Source organism: Chamaea fasciata, unplaced genomic scaffold, assembly GCF_029207755.1.
Source record: "Chamaea fasciata isolate MVZ Bird 193981 ecotype frontalis unplaced genomic scaffold, bChaFas1.0.hap1 SCAF_484, whole genome shotgun sequence".
NCBI classification, from domain to species: domain Eukaryota; kingdom Metazoa; phylum Chordata; class Aves; order Passeriformes; family Sylviidae; genus Chamaea; species Chamaea fasciata.
In genome coordinates this window covers 29,914-50,271 of record NW_027094569.1, presented here as the reverse complement: position 1 = coordinate 50,271, position 20,358 = coordinate 29,914, and the positions used below count along the sequence as shown (strand labels likewise).

Here is a 20,358-nt window from a genome sequence, read left to right as displayed (position 1 = left end):
GGATCCCACCCGGGGTGACCCCAGACCCCCCCTCAAGCTTCTGACTGCCCCCAGGATCCCCCCCACTCACCCCGGAGCGCCCCCTCAGGCCCTCAACAGCACCAACCTGCCCGTCTGCCCCAAATCCACCCCGAAGGCCACCAAGTTGAGGCCGCTGAGCACGGCCACCAGCACCTTCCTGTCCCAGGGGCAGGTGGCGGAGCAGCCGTAGGGTCTCCGCGGCTGGCCCCCCATGTCGTCCGAGAAGCTGTACAGAGCCAGAGCACCGTGGCCGCCCCGTAGGCCACCACCCCCAGCCCCGCGTAGACCCCCAGCCCCCAGCGCAGCCCCTCGGGGTCCCGCATCCACCCGCACCAGCCCCAGCCCAGCAGGCAGCCGCCCACCAGCAGCACCCCCAGCACGAAGGACACGCAGTAAATGCCCAGGCACCAGCGCAAGGCCGCCGGCCCCGACGCCGCGCCCAGCTCGGCCGACAGCCCCAGCAGGAGGAGGGCGAGGAAGGCTTCGGCCACCTTGAGCAGCCCCGAGGGGGTGGCCAGGTACGGGGCGGCCTCGCCGGGCCGCGCCCGGTCGCGGGTCACCTCGGCGGCGTAGGCCAGCGTGGCGACGGCCGAGGCGGCCGTGGCGGCGGCGCGGAGGGCGCGGGGGCGGCCCTGGCCGCCCTCGTGTCCCCGCAGGTGGCCCAGCGGCCACAGGACGGTGGCGGTGGCGCAAGCCATGGCGGCGGCGGCGGCCAGCGCCAGCGGGAGGTCGCGGCGGGCGGCGGGCGGCGGAAGGCGTCGTTGAGGAGGAGGAGGGTGGTGAAGACGAAGGACAAGGCCCAGGCGGACAAGCAGCCGTCGCCCTCGCCCGGGTTCCAATAGCCGGGGGCCGCCGCCAGCGCCAGCGCCAGGAGGGCGCTGAGGGCCTGGACGCAGCGGAGAGGGGACGGCGGGCGGCACGGAGGGGGCATCCTGGGGGCTGTGGAGAGATGGGGGGTCAGGGAGATTGGGGGTGTTGGGGCTGGAGGGCATCGAGGGGGTCTGGGGGGCGCTGGGTGGCTATCAGGGTATTGGGGGATATGGGAGGCTGGGGATGTACGCGGGATATCAGGGGTTAATGGGGCTGGGGGGTATCGGGGTAAATTTTTACGCGCCGGGGGTATTGAGGGGCTGGGGGTCTGCACACAGCAGAGAGAGAAGAGGGGGCATCCCAGAGGCTGTGGGGAGATGTGGGGCTCAGGGGGGGCATTGGGGTTGTTGGTGGGCTCTGGGGGGGGGGGGGGATTGGGGAGCATCAGTGGGAGACTGGGGGCTGGAATTACGGGCTGGGGTATTTCGATACTGGGGGCTGGAGAGGGCGGGGCGGGCTATCAGGTAACGGAGAACCTTTTGGGGGCCGCAAGGGCTGCAGGAAGTCGGGGGGTTCAGGGGGGGCATTCCCCGCTTCGGGGGAGCCCGGGGGTCGCCCGGGGGTCGCTCGGGGGGTCCCGGCCATGCCGGCCTGCGGGGGCGGACAGGGCTGTGCCCATATAAGGCCCGGCACAATCTCCTTCCTCCCCTTCCCGCCTCATCCTGGGGTCGCCCCGCCCCGCCCGGGCACCGCCCGGATCCTGTGGGTGATTGTGGGGGGGGGTCCCAGACCTCGGGGGAGACCCCGGAGGGGCACAGGAGACCCCCAAAGGGGAGGGGATGAGGTGGGGAAGGGCACCCCAGGATCCCCCGCATGGTGTCACCTCCCTCTCCCCCCCAAAACACCCCGCGGTGGGTCCCGGCACTCACCCGAGTGGGTTCGGGTTGTTCCGGAGGAGTTTGGGGGCGTTCGGGACGGGTCCTGACGGGACGGGACGGCGCCGGCTCCTTACGGACGGGACGGTCCCGTTCCGGTAACTGGGGGCGCTGCGGGTTTGTCGGGAGCGGTTCCTGGGTTCCCGCAGGCGGGTCCGGGTCCCCTCAGGCTCCGGTTCGGGTCTCTCCAGAGAGCTTCCACCGGTCCCGGTTCTGGTTCCCTCGGGCGGGTTCGGGTCCCCTCGGGCGGGTTCGGGTCCCCTCGGGCGGGTTCGGGTCTCTCCGGAGCGGTTCGGCCCCTCCCGGTTCGGGTCCCTCCGCCGGCCGGTCCCAGCCGTGTCACCGCGGGCGGTGCCCACCGGGGCGTGGCCGGGGCTGTGACGTCAGGGGGTCCCGGGGAGTGACGTCACCCCTAGGGGGGCTCCGGGGGGTCCCTGGGGTGTTCCCAGAGTGGGGGGGGGGGGGAGCACCCACGTGTGTGTCCCCAGCCCGTGGGTGGGTGACACGGGGGACAACGGGCGGTGCCCCACTGCCCCTCCCCCCGAGGCTCGTTTTGGGCCGTTTTGGGCTGTTTTGGGAAGTTTGGCCGTTGCCGGGGTAACGGAAACCGCGGCCGCCCCAAATATTTATTCGGTTTCCGTGGGAACGGGGTGGGGGCGCGGGAACACGCAGGGGGGGGGCGGCTCAGGGCGGGGGGAGGTCCCGGGGCCCCCCCAGATCCGGCGGGCCGTGGGGAGGGGGCCCTCGCGGCTCAGCACCTGCGGGAGGAGGGCGCTTAGGGGGGGACACGGGTCCAGGACCCCCACCCGTGGGTCAGGGACCCCCACCCATGGATATGGGACCCCCACCCATGGATCAGGGACCCCCCCACCCATGGATCAGGGACCCCCCACCCATGGATCTGGGACCCCCACCCATGATTATGGGACCCCCACCCATGGATACGGGACCCCCACCCATGGATATGGGACCCCCACCTGTGGATCTGGACCCCCCACCCATGATTATGGGACCCCCACCCATGGATATGAGACCCCCACCCATGATTATGGGACCCCCACCCATGATTATGGGACCCCCACCCATGGATATGAGACCCCCACCTGTGGATCTGGGACCCCCCACCCATGATTATGGGACCCCCACCCATGGATATGGGACCCCCCACCCATGATTATGGGACCCCCACCCCGTGGATCTGGGACCCCCACCCATGGATCAGGGACCCCCCACCCATGGATATGGAACCCCCCACCCATGGATCTGGGACCCCCACTCATGGATCTGGGACCCCCCTCCATGAGTCTGGGACCACACCCCAGGGCCCTGGGACCCCCACCCATGGATCTGGGACCCCCACTCATGAGTCTGGGACCCTCCCCATAGCTTCAGCCCCCCACCCGTGGTCCCAGGACCCCCACCCATAGCTCCAGACTCCCACTCATGAGTCTGGGACCCCCACCCATGGTCCCAGGACCCCACCCATGGATCTGAGACCACCCACCCATGGTCCCAGGACCCCACCCCCGGGTCAGAGGACCCCCCACCCCCGTTCCCCCCACCTCTCTCAGGACCCTCTCCCGCAGCTCTCCGGGGCTCAGGGGTCTCTCCTCCTCCTCCTCCTCCTCCTGGTCCCTGGGGGATGTGGGGGCACCCGTGGGTGCTGTGACGCCCCCATGGGTGCTGTGACAGCAGCAGGCTGGCCTTGGGGTCCCGGGGGGTCTCACCTGGGGCTGGGGGGCCGTGGAGGGGGGGGGCGACCCCGCATGGCCTCGCTGCCAGCCGGCCCTGGAGAGGGGGGACAGTGAGGGGGGGACCCCAAAATCCCCCCCAAATCTCCCCCCAGTTCCCACCGTGAACCCCACAATGAACCCCCAAAATCTCCAAACCCAAAATTGGCCCCCAGAACCCCCCAAACCCCCCGAGCTCCCAGTTACCCCCAGAGCTCCCAGTTACCCCCCCGAGCTCCCATTTACCCCCCCGAGCTCCCAGTGCCCCCCCAGAGCTCCCAGTTACCCCCCCGAGCTCCCAGTGCCCCCCCAGAGCTCCCATTTACCCCCCCGAGCTCCCAGTGCCCCCCCAGAGCTCCCAGTTACCCCCCCGAGCTCCCAGTGCCCCCCCAGAGCTCCCAGTTACCCCCCCGAGCTCCCAGTGCCCCCCCAGAGCTCCCATTTACCCCCCCGAGCTCCCAGTGCCCCCCCAGAGCTCCCAGTTACCCCCCCGAGCTCCCAGTGCCCCCCCAGAGCTCCCATTTACCCCCCCGAGCTCCCAGTGCCCCCCCAGAGCTCCCAGTTACCCCCCCGAGCTCCCAGTTACCCCCAGAGCTCCCATTTACCCCCCCGAGCTCCCAGTGCCCCCCCAGAGCTCCCAGTTACCCCCCCGAGCTCCCAGTGCCCCCCCAGAGCTCCCAGTTACCCCCCCGAGCTCCCAGTTACCCCCCGAGCTCCCAGTTACCCCCCGAGCTCTCAGTTACCCCCCCAGAGCTCCCAGTTACCCCCCCGAGCTCCCAGTTACCCCCCCCCGAGCTTCCAGTTACACCCCCCGAGCTCCCAGTTACCCCCCAGAGCTCCCAGTGCCCCCCCAGAGCTCCCAGTTACCCCCCCGAGCTCCCAGTTACCCCCCCGAGCTCCCAATGCCCCCCCAGAGCTCCCAGTTACCCCCCTCCCGAGCTCCCAATGCCCCCCCAAAACTCCCAGTTACCCCCCCAGAGCTCCCAGTTACCCACCCCGAGCTCCCCAGTTACCCCCCGAGCTCCCAGTTACCTCCAAAGCTCCCAGTTGCCTCCAGAGCTCCCAGTTACCCTCCTGAGCTCCCAGTAACCCCCCAGCTGCTCCCAGTGCCCCCCCAGTTGCCCCCCAGTTGCCCCCCCGTGCCCCCCAGCCCCTCACCCGCAGCGCCATCCGGGTCACCCCGACTTCCAGGCGCCGGAGCTGCTCCCACAGGGGGTCCCAGCTCCCGGGGGGGTCCCCGGGGGGGTCCCAAGGGGGGTCCTGGGTGGCCTCGGGGTCCCCCCGTCCCTCCCCCAGCTGGGCCAGCAGCTCCTCCAGCCCTGGGGGGGGGAGGGGGGGGGACCACGACACGTGGGGTCCCCCCAAAATCAGGGCGCACCCCCCCAAAACCTGGGTGTGCCCCCAGAGTCACAGAGCACCCCCCCAACCCTAACTGCCCCTCGGGACCCCCAAATACCGCCCAGGACCCCAAAGACCCCCCAGGACCCCAAATTAACCCCCCGGACCCCAAATACCCCCTAGGACCCCAAATTAACCCCCCAGGACCCCAAAGACCCCCCCCCCAGGACCCTAAAGAACCCCCAGGACCCCAAATTAACGCCCCAGGACCCCAAATTAACCCCCCAGGACCCCAAAGACCCCCAGGACCCCAAAGACCCCCCAGGACCCCAAATTAACCCCCCAGGACCCCAAAGACCCCCCAGGACCCCAAATTAACCCCCCAGGACCCCAAATTAACCCCCCAGGACCCCAAATACCCCCCTAGGACCCCAAATTAACCCCCCAGGACCCCAAAGACCCCCCTAGGACCCCAAATTAACCCCCCAGGACCCCAAAGACCCCCCAGGACCCCAAATTAACCCCCCAGGACCCCAAAGACCCCCCAGGACCCCAAAGACCCCCCAGGACCCCAAATTAACCCCCCAGGACCCCAAAGACCTCCAGGATCTCAAATTAACCCCCCAGGACCCCAAAGACCCCCCAGGACCCCAAATTAACCCCCAGGACCCCAAAGACCCCCCAGGACCCCAAATTAACCCCCCAGGACCCCAAAGACCCCCCTAGGACCCCAAATTAACCCCCCCAGGACCCCAAAGACCCCCCAGGACCCCAAATTAACCCCCCAGGACCCCAAAGACCCCCCAGGACCCCCAAAGACCCCCCAGGACCCCAAATTAACCCCCCAGGACCCCAAAGACCCCCCTAGGACCCCCAAATAACCCCCAGGACCCCCCAGACCGCCCAAATTAACCCCCCAGGACCCCAAAGACCCCCCAGGACCCCAAAGACCCCCCCCCCAGGACCCTAAAGAACCCCCAGGACCCCAAATTAACCCCCCAGGACCCCAAAGACCCCCCAGGACCCCAAAGACCCCCCAGGACCCCAAATTAACCCCCCAGGACCCCAAAGACCCCCCAGGACCCCAAATTAACCCCCCAGGACCCCAAAGACCCCCCAGGACCCCAAATTAACCCCCCAGGACCCCAAAGACCCCCCAGGACCCCCAAAGACCCCCCAGGACCCCAAATTAACCCCCCAAGACCCCAAAGAACTCCCAGGATCTCAAATTAACCCCCCAGGATCCCAAATTAACCCCCCAAGACCCCAAATTTTCCCCCCCCAGACCCCAAATTTCCCCCTCAGGACCCAAATTAACACCCCTTCAACACCCTCCCCAAACCTCTGTCCCCCCCCCAACCCCTCGATCCCCCCCCCCCCAAATTTGGGGGTCCCCCCTCCCCCTGTACCTGCCCTCAGCTCGTCCAGCTGTTCCCTGCCCTGCCGCTCCTGCTCCCGCAGCTCCCGCAGCTCAAATTCGGGGTCCCCCGGGGGTCCCCCCACCTCCTCGGGGGTCTCCGCTGCTGCCACCCGCTGCCCGAAGCTGGGGAGGGGGATTTTGGGGGGGATTTGGGGGGTCTTTGGGGAATTTTGGGGGGATTGAGGGGGGGTTGGGGGGCTTTTGGGGGGGTTTTGGGGGTTTGTGGGGGATTTGGGGGGGTTTTTTGGGGGGTTTTGGGGGTTTGTGGGGGATTTGGGGTTTTTTGGGGGGGGTTTTGGGGGTCCCCACCTGCTCCACCTGCTGCTGCAGCTCCTGCAGCTCCCGGTGCTGCTCCGTCAGCAGCAGGAAGTGGGAGAAGGTCTGGGCCTCCCCTGCGCCCCAAAAATCCATTTGGGACCCCCCCGAGACCCCCCCTGAACCCCAAAATCCATCCTAGAAAGACCCTGAACCCCCAAATCCACCATGGGACCCCCCCGAGACCCCCCCTGAACCCCAAAGTCCATCCTAGAAAGACCCTGAACCCCCAAATCCACCATGGGACCCCCCCGAGACCCCCCCCTGAACCCAAAATCCATCCTAGAAAGACCCTGAACCCCCAAATCCACCCTGGGACCCCCCCGAGACCCCCCCTGAACCCCAAAGTCCATCCTGGAAAGACCCTGAACCCCCAAATCCACCCTGGGACCCCCCCCGAGACCCCCCTGAACCCCAAAATCCATCCTGGAAAAACCCTGAACCCCCAAATCCACCCTGGGACCCCCCCGAGACCCCCCTGAACCCCAAAATCCAGGGACACCCCTGAACCCCAAAATCCACCATGGGAACCCCAAAAATCAACATGTGACCCCCCCCGAGACCCTCGGGTCCCCCCAAACCCACCCTGGGACCCCTCCAAACCCCCTCAGAGCCCCCCAGGACCCCCCAAAATCACCTTTGGGGACCCCTCGAAGCCCCTTTGGGACCCCCCCAAACCCGTCCTGAGCCCCCCCAAATCCCCCCCGTCCCTCCTCACCGTCCATCCAGCTCTCCTCTTCCTCCTCTTCCTCCTCCTCGGGGGGCTGCAGCCCCTCCCCCGGCCCCTCCAGGGGGTCCTCGGGGGGGTCTGGGGGCGCCGGGGGCTTCGGGCGGGGCCGTGCTGGGGGGGACACGGCCATGGAGCGGGGCTGGGGGGCACCCAGGGACCCCCCAAACCCCCCTCAAGACACCCAGGGACCCCCAAACCCCCAACCCAGGGTACCCAGGGACCCCCAAACTCCCCCCCAGGTACCCCCAGCTGCCCCCCAGCTGCCCCCCAGCTGCCCCCAAGGTACCCAGGGACCCCCAAAGTCCCCCCCAGGTGCCCCCAGGTGCCCCCCAGGGTACCCAGGGACCCCCAAACCCCCCTCAAGACATACAGAGACCCCCAAACTCCCACCCCCAGGTGCCCCCAGGTTCCCCCAGGTGCCCCCAGGGTACCCAGGGACCCCCAAACCCCCCTCAAGACATACAGGGACCCCCAAACTCCCCCCCCCAGCTGCCCCCCAGGTGCCCCCAGGTGCCCCCCAGGGACCCCCAAACCCCCCTCAAGGCATACAGAGACCCCCAAACTCCCACCCCCAGGTGCCCCCAGGTGCCCCCCAGGTGCCCCCGGTACCGGGCCGGGGCCGCGCTCTCTCCTTGGCCGCCAGGAACCTCCGCAGGCGCCGCTCCCGCTCCCGGCGCCGGCCCCGCTCCCGCTCGGCCGCGTCCTGCGCCCCCCGGGACCCCCGCGACCCCCGGGACACCGGCGGAGCCCTGGGGGGACACGGGCGGCTTGGGGCATTTAGGGGGGACACCCAAGGTTTTGGGGAGTTTGAGGATTTTGGGGGGCAGGGGGTTGTCGAGGGGAGGTGGGGGGGTTTGGGGGTGTCGGGTTTAGGGGGTTCAGGGGGGTTTTGGGGTGTCAGGGGGGTTTTGGGGGGCTCCGGGGGGGGGGATTTTGGGGTTACGGGAGGGGTCTGGAGCTGTCAGGGGGTTTTGGGGGTGTCAAAATTTAGAGGTGTCGGGTTTAGGGGTGTCAGGGGGTTTTAGGGGGGGTTCCAAGGGGGGTTTTTGGGAGGGTTCTGGGGGAAGGATTTTGGGGTTCCAGGGGGGGGTTTGGGGTGTCAGGGTTTTTCGGGGGGCTCGGGGGTTGATTTTGGGGTTCCAGGGGGGGATTTAGGGTGCCGGGGGGGTTTGGGGGTCCCCACCCGTCACTCGGGGTCGTCGTCGCTCGCTCCAGCTCGGCCTCAATCTCCCGCTGGGTCTCCTCCAGCTCCTGCAGCCAATCAGAGCCCCCTGTCCATTCCCCAGCCAATCAGAGCCCCCCCCTTCACCCCGGGATCCACTCCCCAGCCAATCAGAGCTCTCCATCACCTCAGAATCCACCCCCCAGCCAATCAGAGCCCCCCATCATCCCGGGATCCATTTCCCCAGCCAATCAGAGCCTGCTGCCGCCTGCAGATCGATTCCCCAACCAATCAGAGTCCTCCATCAGCCCAGGATCCACTTCCCTGCCAATCAGAGCCCTTTGTCACCCCAGGGATCTACTCTCCAGCCAATCAGAGCTCTCCACCACCCCGGGACCCAGTTCCTCAGCCAATCAGAGCCTCCTGTCACCCCGGGATCCATTTCCTGGCCAATCAGAGCCCTCCACCACCCCAGGCTCCCCCTCTTGGCCAACCAATCAGAGCCTTCCGCCTTGCTGATGTCACCAGGGGCAATCCCTCTCCTGGCCAATCAGATCGCTCCCACTCCCACAGGGGTCTGGAGGTGTCCCAGGTGTTTTGGGGGCTCACCCCGAATTTTGGGGGGGTCTCTCACCTGGAGCCGCCGCCCCAGGAGGCGCCGCAGCCGCCGCCGCTCCCCTCGCAGCCCCTCCAGCTCCCGGCGCAGGTGGGGCAGGACCCCCAGGGACCCCCCGAGGACCGCCCCGGCCTGGGGACCCCAAAAATGGGTCAGGGACCCCCAAAAATGGGTCAGGGACCCCCAATATGGGTCAGGGACCCCCAAATATGGGTCAGGGACCCCCAATATGGGACAGGGCCCCCCAAATATGGGTCAGGGACCCCCAAAAATGGGTCAGGGACCCCCAAAAATGGGTCAGGGACCCCCAATATGGGACAGGGACCCCCAAATATGGGTCAGGGACCCCCAATATGGGACAGGGACCCCCAAATATGGGTCAGGGACCCCCAATATGAGACAGGGACCCCCAAATATGGGTCAGGGACCCCCAAAAATGGGTCAGGGACCCCCAATATGGGACAGGGACCCCCAAATATGGGTCAGGGACCCCCAATATGGGACAGGGACCCCCAAATATGGGTCAGGGACCCCCAATATGGGACAGGGACCCCCAATATGGGTCAGGGACCCCCCCGACTCATGGCCCCAGGACCCCCAGCCATGGCCCCAGACCCCCGCCCAGGTCTGAGACCCCTGCCCATGATCTCAGAACCCCCCCACATGGGTGTGAGACCCCCCCCCCACGGCCCAGGACCCCCGCCCCCGTCCCGGGGGGGTCTCACCCGCTGCAGTTGATCCTCCAGCAGCTCCAGCCTGCGCTGGGCCCTGTCCATCTGTGGGGCCGGGACAGCGGGACCCTCACCTATGGGCCCGGGACCCCCGCCCAAGCCCACCCACGGGTGCGGGAGCCCCGCCATGGCCCCGGGGTCGCGCTGTCCCCTCCTGGCACCGCTGTGTTGGTGACAACGGGAGGGGACAACGCCCGCCACGCCCCCTTCCCTGCCCCTCCTCCCCCCCAACCCTGAGGGGACCCCAGATTCCATCCTCAGCCCCACAGTTACCCCCAAATACCCCCCCGGTCCCCTCAAATGACCCTCTCAGGTCCCCCAAGTCCCCCCCCCCGGACCCCCAAATCCACCCCCAGGTCCCCCCAAATCCCCCCCAGCCCCCGAAATGGGGTCCCAGCCCCCCAAATCTCCCACCCCCCCAATTCCCCGCCCCCCAGGACCCCCAAAATTCCCCCCCCCCCCGGCTCTGACCGTGGTCACGTGACTCTCGCCGCCGTTGCCATGGAGCCGCCGCCAGGGGGCGTGGTCTCGCCGTGGCCACGTGACTCGGGAAAAAAGGGGCGGGGCGGTGGTCGCGTGATCCGGGATTTCCTCATTTACATCAGCGCGAATCAACCAATCAGAGGTTGGGTGGGGTTCGGGCTTGTGGCCAATCACAAACAGGGTGCGGCCCCAGTGCCAACAGCCAATCAGAGGCTGTTCTTTTACCCCCTAAGCCCCGTCTTTCTGCTCTCAGCCAATGAACGGGCAGCGAGCCCTTGGCGGGGGGGGAACCCAGAAATCCGCCAACCAATCACAGCCTGCCAAAGTTTTCAGCCAATCAGGCGCCACCCCAAAAATCAACAACCAATCAGAAGCCAGGATTTGGGGGTGGGTGGGCAGCGGGTCTGCGTGGGCGGGGTCGGAGAATTGGGCGCGGCCGCTTGTGGGCGTGGCCGCGGGGTGGGTGTGGTCGGTTTGGGGCGTGGTCGGGGCTGGCGAGGCCCCGCCCACTCCATAGCGGACCGAGCGGAGCTGCCGGAACACGCGGGGACCCCCAGAACAGGGTGGGGGGGGGGGTCCGGGGGGCTTGGGGGAGTTCGAGGGGATCTATGGGGGGTTGGGGGGCTCTGGGGGGGACTTGGGGGGCTCTAGGGGGTGTTCGGGGGGGTCTATGGGAGGGTTGGGGGGCTCTGAGTGACTCTGGGGGGGCTCTAGGGGGGGTCTGTGGGTGGGTTGGGGGGCTCTGAGGGACTCTGGGGGGTTTGGGGGGGGATATGGGGGCTATGGGGAGTTCCAGGGGGGCATTTGGGGGTTTTTTTTGGGGGGGGGCTGCGGGTCCCACTGACCCCCCCTCCCCCCGCCCCACAGATCCTCCCCCCCCCCCTCAGCCCCACCATGAATTTCCTCCCGGCCGCCGTCACCGCCTCCCACCTCCTCATCCTCCTCCTCTTCTTCATCGCCACCCTGGATAAGGTGGGACCCCCCTGACCCATCGCGGGACCCCCCATCCCAAAGTGTGACCCACAGCAGGGATCCGGGTGTCTGTGTGGGGGGGTCCCCAGGGGCTGTTGAGGGGGTCCCAGGGGTATTTTAGTGGTCCCAGGGGTGTTTTGGGGTGTCCCGGGGGTGTTTTGGGGGCTCCAGGGGGCGTTTTTGGGGGTCCCACCCCCCTGCCGTGCCCCCCCTCAGGGCTGGTGGGTGCTGTCGGACGCACGGACGCTGAACCTGTGGTACGACTGCGCCCCCCAAAACCGCTCCCAAGGGTGGGAGTGCAGCAGCCTCGGGCTCAGCCGTGAGTGGGGGGCGCGGGGGGGTCCTGGGGGGGTCGGACAGAGGGGTTTTGGGGGGTCTCACAGTGAGTTTTACCCCGCGTGAGGTTCTGGGGGGTACAGGGGAAGTTCCGGGGGGTCTGGGGGGGGAGCTCAGGGGATCTGGGGGGGTTCAGGGGGTCTGGGGGGGGGTTCAGGGGGTCTGGGGGGGGTTCGGGGGGTCTGGGGGAGCTGTTGTGGGGGCACAGAAGGGTTTGAGGGGAGTTTTGGGGGGGGCTCACAGAGGGTCTCCCCTCCCCAGCGCTGCTGAGGGAGGTTCAGGGGGATTTTTGGGGGGGCTGTGCTCAGTTTGGGGGGCTCACCGGGGGTCTCTGTCCCCCCAGCGCTGCTGAGGGAGGTTCAGGGGGATTTTTGGGGGGGCTGTGCTCAGTTTGGGGGGCTCACCGGGGGTCTCTGTCCCCCCAGCGCTGCTGAGGGAGGTTCAGGGGGATTTTTGGGGGGGCTGTGCTCAGTTTGGGGGGCTCACCGGGGGTCTCTGTCCCCCCAGCGCTGCTGAGGGAGGTTCAGGGGGATTTTTGGGGGGGCTGTGCTCAGTTTGGGGGGCTCACCGGGGGTCTCTGTCTCCCCCAGCGCTGCTGAGGGGCGTGCAGGGGCTGATGGTGGCCGCCCTGCTGCTCTCGGCCCTCGGCCTCCTCCTCTTCCTCTGGCAGCTGCTGGGGGGGCCCCGGGGGCGCCTCTTCCTGCCCTCGGCCGCTGCCCAACTGCTGGCAGGTCCGTGACCTCGCAACGAGGGTCCCCAAAACCCCCGGGACCCCCCAAAACCCCCGGGACCCCCCAAAGCCCCCGAACTCCCTTGGGTGCTCCCTGAACTCCTCGGGGTCCCCCCAAACTCTCTTGAGGCTCCCCACAAAGTTCCAAGTGTCACCCAACTTTGGGGTTCCCCCAAAACTTACCTGTGTCCCCCCCCCACCAATGTCCCTGTGTCCCCCCCGGTGTCCTCTGAGGGCCGTGGGTGTCCCCCACCCCGTGTCCCCCCTGTGACCTCTCTGAGGGCCACATGTCCCCCTGTCCCCCCATGTCCCCTGAGTGTCCCATGCTATCCCCGTGTCCCCAGAGTGTCCCATGCTGTCCCCCTGTGTCCCCGTGTCCCCGTGACCCCTGAGTGTCCCCATGTCCCCTGAGTGTCACATGCTGTCCCCCCGTGTCCCCCGAGTGTCCCCTGAGTGTCCCGCGCTGTCCCCGCAGGGCTGGCGGCGCTGGTGGGGGCGGGGCTGTTTGCGGCCTGGGCTGTCCGGGCCGGCGATGGCCACGCCGGACACTGCCCCACCCTGGCCGGGCTGGGCGGGGCCCTGGCGCTGGCCAGCGGGGGGGGCTACCTGCGCCTGCGGACACGGGAGTGACCCGGGACACGCCCGCTGGACACGCCCACATGGGACACGCCCACTGGACACACACACTGGATGTGCCCCCCTGGGACATGCCCACTGGACACACTCACCTGGGACACGCCCACTGGATACACCCACCTGGGACATGCCCACCTGGGACACGCCCACCTGGGATATGCCCACTGGACACACCCATCTGGGATGCGCCCACCTGGGATACGCCCACTGGACAAGCCCTCCCCCCAGCCCAACCAGGGCCGCTCCAATGACGTAATTGATGACATCAGCATGGCCAGTGACATCATCGATGTGGGCGGTTACAGCGTGGCCGTGGCCAGTGATGTCACCTGCATGGCCAGTGACGTCTTTGGTGGTGTTGGCGTGGGCGATGACGTCATCAGTGACACAGATACAGCCAGCGAAGGCAGCCATTATTGACTAAATTAGTGCAGCCAATGACGTCATCGCCTGTGTGCTCGCTGACGCCATCAACAGTATCAGCACAACCAATTACATCATCAGCTGGATGGGTGTGTCCAGTGACATCATTGACAGGCCCAGGGTGGCCAGTGGCAGGACTGACGTGGCCAGTGACATCATCAACAGAGTGGGTGTGGCCCAATGACATCACCAGCAAGGCGGGCAGAACAGATTACATCATCAATGTGGCCAATTATGTCAGTGGCAGGATGGGTGTGTCCAACGACGTCACTGCAGGTGGCAACATGACCAATGACGTCATCAGTGTGGCTAATGACGTCATTATCAGGGTGCTCCATGGGGGGGTTCAGGGATCACCCCAGGGCATTGTGGGTGATGGGGAGGGTGGGGGTCCCCATAGGGCTGTGGGCTATGCGCTGCTGTGGGGCCCTGGGGGTCTCCATAGGGCACTATGGAGGCGTCATGGGTCCTTGTAGGGGGCTATAGGACACTGTGAGGCGTTATGGGTCTCTACAGGTCACTGGAGGGCTCTGTCAGGGGCCATAGCGGGGGTTACGAGGGTGCTGTGAGGTGCTGTGGCCTCCTATAGGGCGCTGTAGGTCTCTATAGGGCGCTATAGGTCTCTATAGGGCGCTATAGGTCTCTATGGGGCGCTATAGGTCTCTATAGGGCGCCCGATGGCCACGCCCCTTCCCCATAGACCACGCCCCCTCGCACTGCCAAAGCCGCACGAGGAAGGGGGCGTGGCCTCGCTGAGGACGCGGCCAATCAGAGGCGGGCGCGCGGGGAGTGAGGGGCGGAGCGCCTGCGCCGTGAGCGACCGCCCCCTAGCGGCCGTGCGGAAGGGAAAAAGGGCGGGAAAGCGCTGAGGGGAGCGAGGGGACGGAGGCGGCAGAGACCCCTCGGGACCCCCCAAACCCCTGTCGGGACCCCCAAAACCTCCCTGAGGACCCCCCAAACCTCCCTCGGGACCCCCAAAACCTCCCTGAGGACCCCTCAAACTCCCCTCGGGACCCCCAAAAACCTCCCTGAGAACCCCCCAAACCTCCCCCGGTACCTGAATAGGGGCCTCTCTCGTGGTGGGTGAGCCCCCGGCTCTTGGGTCTGGCCATGGGGGGCTTCCCTCATTCCCCGTCCCCTCCCGCTGAGGGTCCCGTCATGGCGGGGGGGTGTCTGCCATTTCCCTCACCCGCCTCCCCTTATCGCAGCGCGGGGCTCTCCATCACGGCGAGGCTCCTGTCGCCAGCGTGGGTGTCCCTTCTCCTCCCCGCGCTGCTGTCACGGTCACCCAAGCGTGGCCCCGGACTGGAAGCAGCTGCTGGACAGGTGATTAACGGACTTCGTTAGCGCTCGGCCGCGGGCGCAGCGGCGCGAGGCCTGGCCCGGTCCCCACGCCGCCACCTGGCCCTGCCCTCCCGCCTGTCCCCAAAGCCGCCACCCACTGCCTGTACCCGGGCCACCAACTGGCTCTGTCCCGGTCCCCTCGCCTGTCGCTGTCCCCAGCTGCCACCTGGCCTGAGGCAACCGCCTGTCCCTGTTCCTCCACCTGTCCCTGTCCCCGGCCCCTGAAGTGTCCCTGAGGCCACCAGGATCTCCCTACAGCTGCCCCTCAGGGCTCTCCTGCCCTATAGCTGCCGCCCAGTCTCCCCTCCTGCCCCACAGACCCCTAAACCTGCCCCACAGACCCCAAATGCTGCCCCATAACTCCCCCAGAATCTCCAGAGGATACCTGGAGGGTAACTGGGGGAGTTCTGGGATAGCTGGGAGGGGGCTCCGGGGGGAATTTGGGGTGCTGAGAGCTTTTGGGGTGGGCGTGAGGGGGCTTTGGGATAACTGCGGGTGTACGTTGGGGGCCCCTGGGGGAATCTGGGGCCCTTCAGAGACATTGAGGGGCTGAGGGAGGGCCCAGGGGGCGTTAAAGGGGCTCGGGAGAGCTTGGGGGGTTCTGAGGGGTCTGAAATGACCCCAAACGACCCCCGGGAAAGGGCGGGGTCGGTACCGGGAGGGGCGGGGTCGGTACCGGGTGGGGGCGGAGCCGGTACCGGGAGGGGCGTGGTCTTCACCAGGAGGGGCGGAGTCGGTACCGGGAGGGGCGGGGTCGGTACCGGGAGGGGGCGGGGCCGTTACCGCAGGGGGCGGGGCCGGGCCGGTGTGTCCCAGTGACCGGCGGCGGCAGCGGCGGGGATGCGGCGGGGAGCGTGAGAGGTGAGCGCCGGCCGGAGACCCCTCCCCACGGACCCCTCCCCACAGACCCCTCCCCACGGATCCCCCCCGCGACCCCCCGACACCCGACAAACCCCCCTTGAGACCCCCCCACTGCCCCCCGGGACCCCCCTCAACACCCTGACACCCTGATGTACCCTCCCAGAGACCCCCCCCGGGACCACCCGGTACCGAAAGACCCCCCCCCCGCCGCCCCTCTTTGAGACCCCCACAGCCCCTCCGGGAGCTCCTCACAATCCTCCAGGACCCTCCCTGAGGACCCCCCCTCAACACTCAGACACTGTGACAGTCCCCCCACAGCCCCCCCCGGGACCCCTGACCGCCATCCAGCCCCCCCCAACAACCTGAGAGAGCCTCACCGCCACCCCCCGGGACCCCCCAGGACTCCCCCACAGCTCTCTGACACCCCCCAGGACCCTCGACACCCCCCCAGGGCCCCCAAAACCCTCCCCAGGACACCCCCACAGCTCTCTGACAACCCCCAAAACCCCCAGAGACCTCCCAGACCCCACCGCACACCCCCAGGACACCCCTGGGAACCCCCAACACCCCCCCCCCGGACACCCTGAGACCCCTTCAGGACCGCCCAACACCGCCCCCCCGTGAACACCCACCTCCCCCTAGAACGCCCTGGGACCACCCAACACCCCTTGCGCCCCTTCCCCTGGGACCCCAATATCCCCTGAGACCCCCCCCCCCCCGCAGGATTCTCCAACACCCCCCAACAGCTGAAAACCTCCCCGACACCTCCCAGCACCCCAATAAAGACCGGACACCCCAGTGCTCAAGACCCCCCCCACCACAGCTCCCTGAGACCCCAAAACAACCCCCAAACCCCCCGACATCCCCCGGCGCCCCTAAAAACCCTGATCTCCCCACGCCCCGACACCCCAACACCGCGACAGACCGCAGCCCAGAGCCCCCCAGGACCACCCCAAACCCTCCCTCTTCCTTTTCCCTGCGGGCTGGGACACCCCGATATCCCCCGGGGGGGCAGGGACACGGGGACAGCGGGACACGGGGACAGGGACAGACGGACAGACGGACAGCCGGCCCCGCCGCACCGCCCGTCTGCCCTATTAGTATTCTGCGAGCGGCGGCGGGTGCTGCAGGGCGGGGGGGGGGGGGGGGGTGGGAGCGGCGGCGGGGCCGGACTGGGGGGCACTGGGAAGGACTGGGGGGCACTGGGAGGGCTGGGAGGGGATGGGGGGGAGATGGTACCAAACTGGGGGGGGGGACTGGGAGGGTTTGGGGGAGGAATCGGTGACGCTGGGGTCTCGTCGCAGGGGACTGGGATGGGATTGGGGGGGATGGAGAGGGAGCTGGGACCCAGTTTGGGGGGCTGGGGGGACTGGGGAGGGAGCCAGGGCCCTGCTGGGGGCACTGGGGTGGCACTGGGGGGGACTGGGAGGGTTGGGATGGGGGGGGAATGGGGCGACTGGGGAGGGCTGAGTGAGGAATGGAAGGGGCTGGGGGGCCAACTGGGAGGGACTGGAATGGGATTTGGGGGGCACTGGCAGGGTTTGGGGGCGGACTGGGGGATGTTGGGGGGGTCTAGAATGGGATTTGGGGGCACTGGGTGGGCTTTTGGGGCGGAATGGGGGGGTGCTGGAGTTTAACTGGGGCGGGCACCGGTGACCAGTTTGAGGGACTGGGAGGGACTGGGAGCCAGTTGGGGTGTGTCAGGCTGGACCTGGGGGTGCTGGGATCCAACTGGGTGAACTGGGAGGGCCCGGTGGGGATTTGAGAGCTTGGGGGGGGTTCTGGGGGGTTATGATATTTGGGGGGGACATTTGGGGGTTCGGGGGGGGGAGGGGACGGGCCAGACCTCCCCCTCACTGTCCCCTCCTCCCCCAGGTGCAGCCACCACCCAACCCCCCCTGTGTGTGTGTCCCCAACCCCCCCCCAGTGTCCCCAACACCCCTTAGTGTCCCCAACCCCCCCTCAGTGTCCCCAACACCCCTCAGTGTCCCCAACCCCCCCTCAGTGTCCCCAACACCCCTCAGTGTCCCCAACCCCCCCCAGTGTCCCCAACACCCCCCAGTGTCCCCAACACCCCTCAGTGTCCCCAACCCCTCCCAGTGTCCCCAACACCCCCTCAGTGTCCCCAACACCCCCCAGTGTCCCCAACTCTCCCTCAGTGTCCCCAACCCCCACTCAGTATCCCCAACCCCCCGTCAGTGTCCCCAACCCCCCCCAGTGTCCCCAACACCCCCTCAGTGTCCCCAACCCCCCGTCAGTGTCCCCAACCCCCCCCAGTGTCCCCAACACCCCTCAGTGTCCCCAACCCCCCCTCAGTGTCCCCAACCCCCCCTCAGTGTCCCCAACTCCCCCTCAGTGTCCCCAAACCCCCCCAGTGTCCCCAAACTCCCCCTCAGTGTCCCCAACCCCCCCTCAGTGTCCCCAACCCCCCCTCAGTGTCCCCAACTCCCCCTCAGTGTCCCCAAACCCCCCCAGTGTCCCCAAACCCCCCCAGTGTCCCCAACCCCCCGTCAGTGTCCCCAACCCCCCCTCAGTGTCCCCAACACCCCTCAGTGTCCCCAACCCCCCCAGTGTCCCCAAACCCCCCCTCAGTGTCCCCAACCCCCCCCAGTGTCCCCAACACCCCTCAGTGTCCCCAACCCCCCCAGTGTCCCCAACACCCCTCAGTGTCCCCAACACCCCTCAGTGTCCCCAACCCCCCCCCAGTGTCCCCAACACCCCTCAGTGTCCCCAACCCCCCCCCAGTGTCCCCAACACCCCTCAGTGTCCCCAACCCCCCCCAGTGTCCCCAACGCCCCTCAGTGTCCCCAACCCCCCCCAGTGTCCCCAACACCCCTCAGTGTCCCCAACCCCCCCTCAGTGTCCCCAACCCCCCCCAGTGTCCCCAACACCCCTCAGTGTCCCCAACCCCCCCTCAGTGTCCCCAACACCCCTCAGTGTCCCCAACCCCCCCGTCAGTGTCCCCAACACCCCTCAGTGTCCCCAACCCCCCCCAGTGTCCCCAACACCCCTCAGTGTCCCTAACTCCCCCTCAGTGTCCCCAACCCCCCCCAGTGTCCCCAACACCCCTCAGTGTCCCCAACCCCCCCCAGTGTCCCCAACACCCCCCAGTGTCCCCAAACCCCCCCCAGTGTCCCCAAACCCCCCGTCAGTGTTCCCAACCCCCCCTCAGTGTCCCCAACACCCCCTCAGTGTCCCCAAACCCCCCTCAGTGTCCCCAACCCCCCCCAGTGTCGTGTCCGTGCCGCCCCCCGGCCGAGATGAGGCAGAGCCCCCCGGAGAGGAGCTTGGGCCAGGTAGGACCTGCAGGGGGGACACGGAGGGGACACGGAGGCCTTGGGGACACTTGGGGGTGTCACCAGGGGGTGGGGACACCCCGCGGGGGGGACACCCAGGGGGGTGAGGACAAGGGGGAAAACACGAGGGGTGAGGACGCTGAGTTGTCACCCCCGTCGTCATGGGGACGGTGACACAGCTTTGTCTCCTGCCGGCGTGGGGACAATGACACGGGGGGTTGTGTCCCCCTCCGGCCGGCACGGGGACAGTTTGTCCTCGCTGGTGTGGGCGTGGGGACACGGCTTTGTCCCCTCCGCGCTGTTCTGGGGATGGTGGCAGAGGTTTGTCACCCTTGGCACGGGTTTGTCCCCGCTGTTCTGGGGACAATGACACAGGTTTGTCACCCCCTGGCACGGGTTTGTCCCTGCTCTTCTGGGGACAATGACACAGGTTTGTCACCCGCCGGCAAGGGTTTGTCCCCGCTGTTTTGGCAACAGTGACAGGGGTTTGTCACCCCCTGGCACAGGTTTGTCCCCTGCTGGCTTGGAGACAGTGACAGGGTTTAGTCACCTGGTGGCACACGTTTGTCCCCTGCTGTTCTGGGGACGGTGACAGCAGTTTGTCACCCACCAGCGAGGCTTTGTCACCGTCGTGGGGACGGTGACAGGGCTTTGTCCCCGCTGTTTCGGGGATGGTGACAGATTTATGTCCCCAGCTTCATTCCTGGGGACAGTGACAGCAGCTTGTCCCTGCAGATGGTGACACCAGTTTGTCACCCGCTGGCACAGGTTTGTCCCCGCTGTTTTGGGGATGGTGACGGGGTTTTGTGCTGGGGAGTGGCTGGGGTTACTGGTGGTCACTGGTGGGCACTGGTGGGCAGCGGTGGGCAGCATCACCACCATGCCTGACCTTTCCCTGGTGCTCAGGGGTTACTGGTGGGCACTACTGGGTACTTGTGGTCACTGCTGAGCATTGGGGGTTACTGGTGGGTACTGGTGGTCACTGGGGGTTACTGGTGGGCACTGGTGGTCACAGATGGTCACTGCTGGGTACTGGTGGTCACTGGGGGTTACTGGTGGACACTGGTGGTCACAGATGGTCACTGGTGGACACTGGTGGTCACTGGTGGGCCCTGGTGGGTAGTGGTGGCTGCTGGTGGTCACCGGTGGTCACTGGTGGTCACAGATGGTCACTGGTGGACACTGGTGGGGACTGGTGGTCTCTGATGGGGACTTGTGGACACTGAGGGGTCACTGGTGGACATTGGTGGTCACTGGTGGTCACCAGTGGTCACTGTTGGGTGCTGTTGGGCACTCATGGTCACTGGTGGTTACCGGTGAGCACTGTGGTCACTGGTGGTCACTGTTGGCCACTGGTGGGCATTGTTGGGTACTGGTGGTCACAGATGGTCACTGTTGGCCACTGGTGGACATTGTTGGCTACCAGTGGTCACTGTTGGCCACCGGTGGTCTCTGCTGGTCACCGCCAG

The 20,358-nt window shown here is 67.5% G+C and overlaps 4 protein-coding genes across 8 annotated transcripts; 1 reads left to right on the top strand and 3 right to left on the bottom strand.

Moving 5' to 3' along the window:
* Positions 1 to 41: 41 nt before the first annotated feature.
* Positions 42 to 1,850, bottom strand: LOC136305558 (myeloid-associated differentiation marker homolog). Its single transcript, XM_066208828.1, is given in 4 exon segments — positions 42 to 257; positions 260 to 757; positions 760 to 960; positions 1,761 to 1,850. Coding segments are annotated over 3 exon segments (864 nt in total). The 5' UTR covers positions 953 to 960; positions 1,761 to 1,850; the 3' UTR covers positions 42 to 84.
* Positions 1,549 to 12,959, top strand: LOC136305559 (epithelial membrane protein 3-like). 5 transcript variants are annotated; one of them, XM_066208829.1, is made up of 6 exons: positions 1,549 to 1,864; positions 10,545 to 10,678; positions 11,159 to 11,263; positions 11,480 to 11,582; positions 12,190 to 12,330; positions 12,805 to 12,959. In XM_066208829.1, exons 1-6 carry the CDS (start codon positions 1,705 to 1,707, stop codon positions 12,957 to 12,959), a joined length of 798 nt encoding a protein of 265 aa, XP_066064926.1. In that variant the 5' UTR covers positions 1,549 to 1,704. The 5 variants fall into 5 exon arrangements, with proteins under 5 accessions (XP_066064926.1, XP_066064928.1, XP_066064930.1 ...); XM_066208831.1 differs by having other exon boundaries at positions 1,774 to 1,864; positions 11,179 to 11,263; XM_066208830.1 differs by lacking the exon at positions 1,549 to 1,864 and adding an exon at positions 10,255 to 10,433.
* Positions 2,004 to 3,549, bottom strand: LOC136305561 (uncharacterized). The gene is made up of 3 exons (XM_066208836.1): positions 3,494 to 3,549; positions 3,329 to 3,401; positions 2,004 to 2,524 (listed from the first exon to the last, which is right to left on the bottom strand). Exons 1-3 carry the CDS (start codon positions 3,532 to 3,534, stop codon positions 2,393 to 2,395), a joined length of 246 nt encoding a protein of 81 aa, XP_066064933.1. The 5' UTR covers positions 3,535 to 3,549; the 3' UTR covers positions 2,004 to 2,392.
* Positions 4,660 to 10,014, bottom strand: LOC136305560 (ras association domain-containing protein 7-like). Its single transcript, XM_066208835.1, has 8 exons — positions 9,803 to 10,014; positions 9,096 to 9,209; positions 8,483 to 8,550; positions 7,909 to 8,048; positions 7,288 to 7,410; positions 6,564 to 6,646; positions 6,244 to 6,377; positions 4,660 to 4,815 (listed from the first exon to the last, which is right to left on the bottom strand). Exons 1-7 carry the CDS (start codon positions 9,935 to 9,937, stop codon positions 6,306 to 6,308), a joined length of 735 nt encoding a protein of 244 aa, XP_066064932.1. The 5' UTR covers positions 9,938 to 10,014; the 3' UTR covers positions 4,660 to 4,815; positions 6,244 to 6,305.
* Positions 12,960 to 20,358: the final 7,399 nt, after the last annotated feature.